Source organism: Leucopleurus acutus (genome assembly GCF_964270905.1).
Source record: "Leucopleurus acutus genome assembly, chromosome: 7".
In the NCBI taxonomy this organism is placed as follows: Eukaryota; Metazoa; Chordata; class Mammalia; order Artiodactyla; family Delphinidae; genus Leucopleurus; species Leucopleurus acutus.
Genome location: NC_139150.1, coordinates 13,621,328 through 13,633,616, shown reverse-complemented (window position 1 = coordinate 13,633,616; position 12,289 = coordinate 13,621,328). Strand labels below are relative to the sequence as shown.

At 40.7% G+C, this 12,289-nt stretch overlaps 1 protein-coding gene across 2 annotated transcripts in view; it reads right to left on the bottom strand.

Annotated features, from left to right (window-relative positions):
* Nucleotides 1-12,289, bottom strand: part of C5 (complement C5) — a 79,873-nt gene that overhangs the window by 24,852 nt on the left and 42,732 nt on the right. For both annotated transcript variants that reach the window (XM_082843506.1, XM_082843507.1), the window contains exons 23-28: nucleotides 8,512-8,601; nucleotides 7,275-7,487; nucleotides 6,731-6,806; nucleotides 3,751-3,910; nucleotides 1,963-2,058; nucleotides 495-666 (exon numbers count right to left, since the gene is read on the bottom strand). In XM_082843506.1, the coding sequence (XP_082699632.1) occupies nucleotides 495-666; nucleotides 1,963-2,058; nucleotides 3,751-3,910; nucleotides 6,731-6,806; nucleotides 7,275-7,487; nucleotides 8,512-8,601 (807 nt within the window). The remainder of the gene's footprint in view (nucleotides 1-494; nucleotides 667-1,962; nucleotides 2,059-3,750; nucleotides 3,911-6,730; nucleotides 6,807-7,274; nucleotides 7,488-8,511; nucleotides 8,602-12,289) is intronic.

Sequence of the window (12,289 nt, the reverse complement as noted above, 5' to 3'; positions counted from 1 at the left end):
ATCTTCTCAGTGAGGCTTAAGCCTGACAACCCCATCTAAAATTACAACCCACCCCCTCGCCCTGTGTCACTTCCCTGCTTCATTTTTCTTCACATCAGTCATCACTAAGCTATTCAGTATATTAAATGTTTTAGCTATTTATTGCGTTTGTCTCTCCCTAACTAGAATGTAAGCTTCATGAAGGCCTGAATTTTTTTTTTTTTTTGGTCTGTTGCTTTATCCCCAGAGCCTAGAACAGTGCCTGGTGCATAGGAGGTACTCAATACTCAATACACATTCATTCCTTTGTTGAATTAAGGAATGGATAAAAATGTGCTGAATGAGTGACTAAGTAAATGAATAACAGCGCTTATTCCTTTGTACTGTGATGATTTGTTTCTTGAGGGCAGGGATGGTGTCTCACTCCACTATGCATGCCACCACCCCTTCCCCAATTAGCAGACGCTACATGCCTAGTAGACACTTGCCGAGTACCTGTCAGGAACAAGTCATACCTTTAACCAAAGCTTCCTTCTTCAGGGCTGAGACAATTGAACGAAACTGTGGGTGTGTTTTATCTCCCAGGGAAAGAGCAAAAGCAGCGATGGCCAGTGTAAAAGTACTCTTGGTCGAGAGGGTATTTTCAAGCAGAAAGGTGTCAGCTTTAGTTACAGCTGTGCTGACTTTCTGGAAACAAGAGCAGAAGATACCTAAGTTTCTTTGTCAAGCATCGGCCTATCAACTGATGGGACCTGCCCCCAGATGGTGCCACTCTGGGGCAGGCAAGGTGAAGGGTGGAAAGAGAAATGACCTAATAGAAATGGATGGTGTCTCCCTGAAGCAAATCCTTCCGGGAGAAGGAGCAGAGTGTAACCTGGAAAGTGAAAACGAGATTGTCCACATCCAGTTGTTTTAGTTTCTGAATCCTCCCCTCCTCGGTAGAGGTTTTTCCACTGAATTTCTGCTTCCCATGTCAGACCTAGCCTCTGGGAAGAGGAAGCACCAAGTATAGACACAGCTTTCTCCATTCCCCCCCAGCATAGCTGAGACAGATTCACATTTTCAAAAGGAGTTTTAGTAACTAAAACCATCAGTAGCAGAAAAAGAGCCAAGCTGTCAAAGTACTTTTTGATCCTAAGGATTCCTGGGAAAATAGTCTTTACGACTTTGTCCTGAGACGACTAAAGTAGTTATTTTGGATAAGTGGATGAGGAGGTGGCATGGTGCATCGCTGCTGACATCTTGCCTGGTGCATTCTCTCCCAGCACCACTGCTAACTTCTCCTTGTTGATTATTTTGTCTTGCTGGATATATATATAAAACAATTCTCTTGAACTAAACTAAACGATTATTTTGTTTTGTGGTTCGAGTCCTATCAATCCCCTTGGGTTTTTCCATCTTGGTTCTGTCTGCTGGTTTGAAGGACATGTCTAATTTACTTCCCAGATCAGGGTCTCCATTCTGTTAACCTTTGGAATCTTCTATATTGATTCACTTAAGTGGATCCTCTCCTTCCTCCCTTCATCTTCCAAGCAAATGAAACAGCACAACCCAAGGCAGCAAACGTGGTATGGGGCATCCTCAACAGTTCTGTGATACAGAGTACCTCAACACTCTGTATTCCGGGTTATAGAACAACAGTCACATACGTGGCATAAGATTTAGCAGAGGTAAGAGTAGGAAGCTGCAGACACGGGGTCATTTTCTCATCACAGTCAGAAGTTATCTGTTCTAATCACAGCTCTACGAGTCAGTAGCCTGTGACATGGGACAATTAAATTCACCTTTCGTACAGGCCTCAGCTTTCTCAACTGTCAATGAGTGGGTTGGACTAGATGTTCTCTAGTATCTATCATAATTCTGAAATCCTTAAATTCTGGAGTTAAAGTTATTTTCAAGCCCCCCTCTTACCTTCCCCCCTCCCCCCAAGAATATGGTATGGAAAAAGACCATGGGTGTTGGAGAAAGAAAACTCTTACTTACCTCCAGAGGGCATATATCAAAGGCCTTTCTAATTCCAATCACAGCAAAAGCTGTAAGATACAAAGTTTTCTCTCGGGCTTCAATGGGCAAGGTACCCTAAAAGTAAGCAATGTTTAAAAAGGAGAGCAAACTGGTGTCTTTAAAGTGAAGTGACCTTGCTCTAATCTTTATTTTGGACCTACTCTCCTTCTCTCCCTTCATGCACTCTAGTTGGACTGCTTGCGTTTTTTCAAAGCTCTGAGTCTTACATGCTTTCACTTGCTTTTCTCTCCTCCACCTCTCTACCCTGTAGCTCCACTTCATACCTCTTTACCACGTTCAAGTTCACCCTCTCCTTCTAGACCCTGTTAAAATGCCACCTCCCCTGAGAAGCACTATTCTGCCTCTGTTCTCCCACATTTTCTCCTCTTAGGGCAGTGACGTTCCTATGCAATGCTTCCAAGACCTTCCAGTAAGTAACCTTCACTTTTTTCTCCAGCTTTATTTTGTGCCACTCACCCTCTGGACTTCTCGGCTCCAGCTCTTTTAATGAACCACCCTCTCTCTACTTCAAGATAACAGGCATGATGTTTGCTCCACTTGCAACACTCTGCCTGCCTCTCTCCTACCTAGCTCCCAGGCACCTGGTCAACCCATTTTCTCAACTCCCCCAATCTAGGTTAGAGTTTCCTGCTTTCAAAGAAACTGTATTTCCCTTTTCTTAACATGAATCCCACACTTGAAATCACTTACTCAATGTCTGACTTCTCTGCTAGACTGTAACTGCCATGGCCTCAGTGACCACACCTGTTTTGTTCACTGTTATGTCCCTACCATGTAGCACTTTGTACACATACAATACATACTTATTGAATAAATAAATGAACACACACACTTCAATCTTGGTTACAGTTATTAGCATTTATACCCCACTTTCCCTACCAGTGTGCGAGCTCCTTTGTGGCAGGGATACTCTGGTCCATCCTTCCCACTCTTCCTCCCCCATGGTGCCCCAAATAGGCCCTTGCATGTTTTAGGTGCTTAGTGAATGGTTGTTGAATGGATGCGAATAGATGGATGGATGGGTGGGATCTTAAAAAAAATTGTTGTACTATTTTACTCTTCAAATAGCACCTAGATGATGTCAGTTGCCCCCATTTCTTGTGTGAGTCCTAATTGGTCCTAATTATGGGACCCCTGTCAGCCAAGAGGCCGCTTGTGCCTGATATGAAAGGGATTGGATTGGGGCAGGCAAAATAAATAAATAAATAAAAGCTGTTGGATCCTAAAAAATACATTCTAGGAGTAGAAGATGTTGTAGCAGTATCTTGTAGAGGTTTTGCAATTCAAGCATGTAAGTGGATTCCAATTTCAAACAACACTTTGTTGTACTTTTAATAAATTGACCCTACTCTTTCTAACAGAGTGTAAATAGGATCCCTTCCATGTTTCACAACAACATCTCGCAGTCTTGACCTGTAAGAAGGCTCTGAAGCTCAAGTTCAGATTCATACCAAGTGTACGTGGACAAATTAGCACATTTTACCCGTTCTGAGATCACTAGCACTTGTACCCTATGACCCACTAATGCCTGTTACACCAGGTGTCCAAGATCTCACTCATCTGACCTATGCTGAATTGTCTGAAGAGCAGGATGAGAAGACCTTTCAAATTCTTTGTACACAAGAGAAGTTTCTTGCAGGATTGCATATATTCTCCCCTCTCTTTTTCATTCTTATAAAATGGATGAGAACACAACTCAAACTTGTAAATAAAACTATTGCTCATCTGTGCATTTGGTTTCCTTACCTGTAATTTTATTGGTTGATAGTCGGAATTTTCCTTGAATGATCCATTTTCTAGTTGACAATTCTCAACCAGCCACAGTAAAGAATTACAAATTGAATTTTGTTCCTGATCTACATATTTACTTACTTGTCCAAGTACTCTTAAAGCAAAAGCTGTTAACCTTTGAGACAAAATCAAATAAATAAACATTTAGACACTGAATCCCTGTTGGCTTTCAACTTTCAGTGTGTTTTAGTTCATACAGTGTTTATTCTTGAAAAGAAAATAATGTGGGTTTTTTTTGTTTTTTTTTTTGTGGTACGCGGGCCTCTCACTCTTGTGGCCTCTCCCGTTGTGGAGCACAGGCTCCGGACGCACAGGCTCAGCGGCCATGGCTCACGGGCCCAGCCGCTCCGCGGCACGTGGGATCTTCCCGGACCGGGGCACTAACCCGCGTCCCCTGCATCGGCAGGCGGACTCTCAACCACTGCGCCACCAGGGAAGCCCAAAAATAATGTTTTAAAACGCACAATTCCAAAGTAAGTTGTTACCATTTCACAAGGGCAGGAAAGATTTCAGGAAGATCTCCAAAAACGATCAAATGTGAGCAGCACATCTTCTGTGACTGCAAATTTGTTAGCTTGTACACAAGCTGAAAATTGATGCCTGATGATAAAAAAATTCTTCTTTCTCTAAAGTTAAAGACAATAGTGTTGAAACAAATAGTTTTGTGTTAAAGCACTGACTCATGAACATGAGATATGGAGGAACGAAATCATAAAATTCTAGATTGTAAAATTTGTACAAGCTATCTGATCTAAATCCCCGTCTGAGGTCTGAATTCTCTTCCCCAACATCCGTGGGAATGTTTATCTCTCTTCCCCTTGAACCATGTTATTGATGCAGAACTCACCACCTCCCAAGGAAGCCCTAATTATTATGATTACTTAGTCAAAAAGCAATTTCAGTCTCTACTGTCTCTCAAAGAATATCAGAGGGGGTCTAAATACTTCATGACCCCATGTGCCCCTTATGCCTCCTTTCCTCCCCTCCAATTCCTTCACTCAGCAGCCCAGGAGGCAGAAGCCCTTGAGACTCAGACCACTTGACTCTCTCCCTCACTTTAAAATTTTGTTTTCCTTTTCCTTTTTAAAGGAATATTATTCTCAGTACTTTTTGTATCTTCTCTGTATTTCTAAAAAAAATTTTTTTGGAAAGTATTCAGGTGTTGGCCATTTTCTTCTATGTATGTTTATCTCCAAAGGAACTCATGGAGTTGGGCCTGGGGTGGTTGGGTCCAAGTGTTTCTATGTTTCTGGCTGAACACCATCCACTCAGTCTTGCCCAGAATCTTGAGAGGCTCTGGGGGTTTCCTGAGAGGCTATTGCATATTCTCATGGGGATTTCTGTTCTCCAGGCATTTAGTTGCCAGTTCCTGCTGTGGTGTTTTCCAGGCTGTATCGATCTCCACTCCCTGCATCCTGGGTTTTATCCTCTGGTTGCCATACTCCAGGGGCCTGTGTGTCTTTCAAATGTGCTACCCACACAGGGTCAGACCCACTTCTAAGGTACAATCTGTGAAACGTGGTGACTGGTTGGATGTAAAGCCAAAAGGAAAGGGAGGAGTCAAACTTGGTCAGTGGAGGACAAAGTATTGCTGTGCACTGATTAGGGGAACAGAGGAACAAAAGAATGAATTTGGCATGGAATGTGTTCAAAGGGCTTTTGGCTCCCAAGTCCACAGAAATATGGATCTGGAGCTAAGGAAAGAAGATAGGCCTTGAGACGTGATTAGAGAATCATCTGCATAGGAATTATGGAAGTCATGGGCAAAGATGAGATTGTACAAGGAGAGAGTCTAGAAAATGAGGGTCAAGGATAAAATCCTGGGGACTCTCAACAGTTAAAGGGCATAATTTAAAAGACAATTATTCTAGATTGTAAACCCCTTAAAAGTGTTTCATATAGTAGAACCTACAAAGTACCTGTCACAGTGTCTTTAGTAAATATTTTGGCAAAGCATGATATTATTCTTTGAAAATAAGTTGCCATATGGATTTGTTAATTCAGACTGACTTTCCCTCAAATAATCAGAATTTTAGAAGTTATTATGCTTCACCAATTAAGTACTTACAGAGCACCTACTATATGCCAGGTACATACCAGGCACTAGGAATACTTGAAACTGCCCACATAGAGCTTACATTCTAGTGGCGAGACAGACAATAAGTGTGATAAGTAAGAATGTTAGTGATAAATTCTAAAGAGTAAAGGAAAGCTGGGGAGAAGAATATGAAGTGTTGGGATGGGAATGGCATGCTAGATAGAATGATCAACAGAGGCCTCATTGAGAAGGTGACTTTTGGTAAAGACTTGAAGGAGGTAGCTGAGTCAGCCATGCTGATACAGGAAGAGGGGGAAGAGGGAGTAGTCAATGCAAAGGCCCTGAGGTGGAAGCATGGCTGGCATGTTCCAGGAACAGCAAGAAGGCCAGTGGGGCTCGAGTGGAGTGAAAGAGAGTAGTAGGGGATGTAGTTGGAGAGGTGAGGTAGGGCTAGACCATGTAGGGTCTTGTAGATCACAGTAAGAAGTTTGGTTTTTACCCTGGGTAAGATGGGAAGCTCCTGAATGGTTTTGTGGGACGTGACCTAACATGTTTTAACAGAGTCCCTCTGGCTGCTGTGTTGAGTATAGACTGAAAAGGGGCAAGGGCTGATGCTGAAAGACCAGAGGGGGCTAGTGTCATAATCCAGGTATGAGATGAGAATGGCTTGGACCAGGGTCGTGGGCTGGGGTTGGTGAGAAGTAGTCAAGTTCAGGATATATTTCGGAGGTGCAGCCAAAAGGATTTGCTAGATCAGGTGTGGCTTGTAAGAGAAAGAGGGCAGTGAAGAATGACTAGGCTTTTTAGCCTGAGCAACTGGACAGAGTTTCCACTAAGGTTGTTATTCTTTAGTTAATTAACAACTTATGGAAATGCAAGTCAAAACTTTCTACTTACCAAGTGCTAGCACTTCCACTCTTCCACATGCTGTAAGAACAGTCAGCATTTCTGAAGGACATGATGCTCACCATCCCTAAGAGGCACCAGGGAAAGAACACAGTGCTTCAATGACCCCCATTTCTACTCAGAGAGTGCTTTATTAGCCCCTGGGAACACTGAACTTCCTTTGGTGTTGGGCAGCAAGCACATGCTCTGTGGCCAACACTGAACTTCTCAAAGGAAGTATATGAATCACTTGAATTGGGAATTATCAAGTAGAACATTCTGAGCTCATTCAAGAAGGAAGGAAGTACTCTGTAGAGTTTGGAATGCAGGTGTCTTGTATCTCATCCAGGCGTTTTAGTAAGTTAAGCCAAAGCGCTCCAGCAAACAGTATTTATTTGTGTAATAGAGTCCACCTCATGATTTTTTTTTTTTAGCTGAAATGCTTTTACAAATAAGCTTTTGTATAATTCATAACTTAAATATTAGTTTAATCAAACTATTAGTTTAAAAATCACAAGATTTTAATGTATAATATGTGAAATAGTTTTTTTCTTACCTTCTTTTAATTTTTTCTTCAAGTTCTGTTTTTGAGTTAATGAGTTAGCAGAAAAAATGTTCCAATTATTTCCTGCTTCCAGGTAGTGAAAAACATAGAATACTGGGACAATGCTCATCAGTTCTGCCTCTGCATTCCCTTTGGGGAGGTGGGTGAGGATATCAATGCCTTCCTGACTCAGAACTGCAGACATGACCTCACCTATAAGAAGTCCTGATACAAACAAACAAGCACACAAACAAAAATCATAGGTACAATCAACTTCTGTCAACTTCTGAGTAACAGTACATTTTAAATGGAGATAAGAGCAACCATCCCTATCCTTTCCTTTTTATCTAGGCAGCTGAATTACTTCTCAGAACTGGGGAGAGGAAAAAAATTTGATTAGAAGATGTATTTAAAAGAAACACCAAAAGCAGGCTTAAAAATACCACTGCAATATGGGGATAAAATGATGTAATACAGTGGGCAGATTACAGCATAGAGGACATGGCAAATTAGTTGCCATTCAACCTGAAAGCTTTAGATATTGTAAACTCTATGAATCAATCGCATCCACGAAGCGAAGCTAAGAGTCTGAACTGTCAACACTCTGTGAGTGCTATGAGAGCTCTGTCTATAACTCATCGTGAGACCCTGGGAAAAACACTTTCTTATATATCTAACTACAGAGTTGGACATGATTAAAAAGGTCTTTTCCAGTACTAACATTCTGTGATTCCAAGGTTTTATCTAAGATAAAATGTAGTCAGGACATTCTATTATTCTGATGATGCGTCATTGAATTTTTAATGGCTGGAGACCAGGGATAAAACCTGCTAAAGACACCACTTCTACAAATGTACTGGCACTCTAAAAGAGCAGAGCTGCTTTCTTGGGGCCATTTGCAGGTCATAAAGCCTTCTCTGGAACAGGACTGGCCACTAGGCTAATAGAAAGTCCTTTAAATCTGGACGCAGCTGCACTTTCGTTTCAGAGAGGTCTTTGGGCCAATGACAGCCCTCACCCTCCATCATGGGAGCATGCATCTCCATTCAAATCAGGCCACTGGAAGAAGAGAGTTGGAAGAGTGGTTAGGGATTTGAAGGTGGGAGTAGGAATAGGGTACTCCCAGAGGTCCCCTATTGTACATGCAACTGAGTAGAGAAGAGGAGAAATAGGATAATCATGAGAATATTTGATTTTTGTTTGAAACACAAAGTGAAATAAGAAATAAAAATGGCACTTGTTAATTTACCTTTTACACTCACAATCCTTTTGACTTTTGTTTTGGGGACCAAATCCAATGGTAACCTGTATGGGAACTCCTTTCGTCTACTAATGACGCCTGAAATTTAAAAGAAAATTATTAGATTTACACAGAGTTCTTGAGGGAAGACTATTTGCAGATTATTTATAGTATAACTACTGTCAGGGAATTTAAAAAAAAATAATAGACTCTTTTATAACAACAATATTAAAATTTAAAAGGGAAATTTAAAATAATCAAGGATTTTTTATCAAACCCTAGGCTTATGTAATCTCATTAAATAAAGCATTAAAGTTGACTGTAAGCTTCCTGGCCATTACACGATAGGAAATAAATAGATTATATAAATCTTATTCATCAGTAAAAGGGAGCATGCTGTTTTGTCCAAAGACAGAAAATTATTCCCGGAACTGAAATCTAAAAATAACGAACAAGTAATTCCTTAGTCAAGGAAATGTGAAGATTAGCTCCATTGGGAAGCATGCCCTGAAATCCCTTCTACCTTCTCCTCTCCATCTAACTTAGACACTTTTTCTTTTGGCACAATAACACAGTTTAAGCTTGCTGTATCGGAGCATTTTCTACTGTAATCATTGGTTTATTTCATGAAAATGATAGTATTTATCATTCTACTGATAGAATACCAAGCACACTGCTAAGCTCTTTGAATGCATCGTTACACTGGATCCTCACAACAACTCTATGCACTGTGTCTACTATTATTATTTTAATTTTATAGATGAGCAAACTGAGGCTTAGAAAGCAAATTGCTCAAGGTCACAGAGCTAGTACAGATGAAGCTGCATCTGAACTCAGGAAGCTTTACTGCCAAACCCATAGTAGTCACCACAAAGAGACTCCTCCTCCCATTGTCCTGCTAAGAAAGCTCTCTGAGGGCAGAAACCATTCTTATTGAACGCTGTAGTCCCAAGCACTTAGTCCCTGGCACATGGTAGATGCTAAAAAAAAAAAACTAGTGACAGTTTGCAATTGCATGGCCAAACCACATGGCTTTGCAGAAGAGACAGGAATGCTCCTCTTCTTTCCTCATCAACCTTTGATAAATGCTGAGGATATAATATTAAAATAAAACTTAGTGGAAGACATTTGAGAGCTTTGCAATGTGGATGAAAGAGTACTGAGCTCAGAAAGAACTTACTCTGGATGTGACACTGGGCAAGACACAATCTTTCTATGCTTTGGTTTGCTCATCAGTTAAATAGAGGTAATAGTATTTTCCTCAAAGGGTTTTTGTGAAGATAAAAATAATGTAGACAAAGCATGGCAAACAGTTTGTGCTCAATATATGGTACTTATGACAGTAAGTTGTTTGAGATTATCTAAATTTGATCCTCCACCATTTTTTTCCATTGATACCTGCCCTTGACTATTTCATTTCTCATTATCAACTCTTCTACTAGATGGAAAATGTACAGAAAAAAAGGCTAAAACTAAGAGAAGTCAATTTTACTCCTTGTCAGAGATCATAAAAAAGACCCATCAAGGCATCACTTATAAAGGTAGATGCTAGAGAGATTAAAACATTTAAAAGTTAAATCTTTAAAACCAACAGGATAAAATAAGCAATAATGTCTTTTTGAACTAAGATATATAACCATAAAATGAAATTATAATGAATTTGACTATGTCAGAAAAAAAGATTACTGTTCAAAACCCACTAAGGTCTACGACTGCTCAAAGAAGTATGTGAGAGACAAAATCAACAAGAAATAGACAAGAAAACCCAGGTGGAAAATAGAAAAAAGTGCAAAAGATAGGAATAGTCAATTCACAGAATGGAAGTCCAAATGGCCAGCAAGTATATGAAGAAATGTTTAGAAATCACTGTAATCAGAAGAATCCAAATTAAAACAATAATGAGATGTCACTTTATACCCCTAAAAATGGCACATTTTAGAGAGGTGAGTAACACCAAGTGTTGGTGAGGATGTGGAATAAGGAGAATCCTTATGCAGTGCTGGTGGAGGTATAAATAGTACAGCCATTCTGAAGAGCAATGTGACGGAAGTAAATGATATTCAGTATATGTATGCCCTTTGACCCAGCAGTTCAACTCCAAAAACCATAGTCCAGATAAATTCTCACACAGATTCGTAAAGGGAGATGAATAAGGATGTTCATTGCAGCATTGTTGATGGTAGTGGGGAACCTGTCACTAGGGGATGGGTAAGTAAAATTGTGGTGGAATTGGAACTGAGCAGAACCCTGCAGGGCCCCCACGTACAAAAATGAGCAGTTAATGATTAGGACAATAGTCACAGACTGAGTGTCTGATGCACATTCCTGAGTTGTTTTACAGATACTGTAACTGCCACCAGAGGAAAAAAGCTAACTGCATGAGGACAAGACTATAGCCATGACATTAGCGTCTCCATCTTGAGCAGTACTGAATCTATGGCTATCACAATTCCAAGAACTGGCCTCAAGAGAATGGGATTAACATTATTGCTCATAATAAACTATATCTTTGTGGGCATCAAAATAATTGTATCTTACTCTGCCCATATATGTAAGCAGGCAACTAAAATTGTCAGCAAAGATGCTACAGACCCATGTTGACATTTTCCACTCTGAGAATATGGTGCCCTATGTCAGCATGAAGAAAATTACAGAAGATGGAGCTTCACCCCTGATCCCATAGAAATGGAATGATGTTTGACAGTGGGGAAATGAAAGCAGCTCTTTTGCCCCTTTCCTGTTTGCCCATTTCTGGCCCCTCTAACCTTAAAAGAACCTAATTATAGGAATGAGATCACTAGGCAGTTTGACCTAACTCCTAACTTATACTCTCCTGAATGCACACCATGCGAAGAATCAAAGAACCTGTTGATCCTTTACCTAAATAAAAAGAAGCAAAAATGAAGAATTAAGCAGTTAAAGAATGACTGGCTCTACAGGGAACTCTGCTCAATATTCTGTAATAACCTAAATGGGAAAAGAATTTGAAAAAGAATAGATGCATGTATACATATAAATGAATCACTTTGCTGAACACCTGAAACTAACACAATATTGTTAATCAACTATACTCCAATATAAAATAAAATTTTTTTTTAAGAAAAGGGCTTGCCTGGTGGCGCAGTGGTTAAGAATCTGCCTGCCAATGCAGGGGACACGGATTCGATCCCTGGTCCGGGAAGACCCACATGCCACAGAGCAGCTAAGCCCATGTGCCACAACTACTGAACCTGCGTGCCACACCTACTGAAGCCTGCGCACTTTGAGCCCGTGCTCCACAAGAGAAGCCACTGCAATGAGAAGCCTGCGCACCACAACCAAGAGTAGCCCCTGCTCACCGCAACTAGAGAAAGCCCACCGCACAGCAACGAAGACCCAACGCAGCTAAAAATAAATTTAAAAAAAAAATGAATGACTAGCTCTCTACCCCCAACAGCCCCTTCAGAAATCCTGCAGGCAAATCACGTGGGCAAGATAACATCTGAAGAGTCAGCCAGTCTGCACACAATGGAGAATGATGCAGAATTCAACCTCCTGCCTAGATGATTCACTGAAATTCTTCCCCCTTCTCCTTTAAAAACTGTAATGGCTGAGCAGAAACTTTGGAGTTGGTCTTGGGATGCGAGTCCACCTTCTCCCCAGATTGCCGGCTTCTCTGATTAAAGCATCTTTCCTTTCTATTGACATTTGCCTCTCAAATTATTGCCTTTTGAGTGGCAAACAGCCGAACCTGAGTTTGGTAACAGAATATAAAATACTGTGTAGAAGCAGTGAATTAAATGCATGT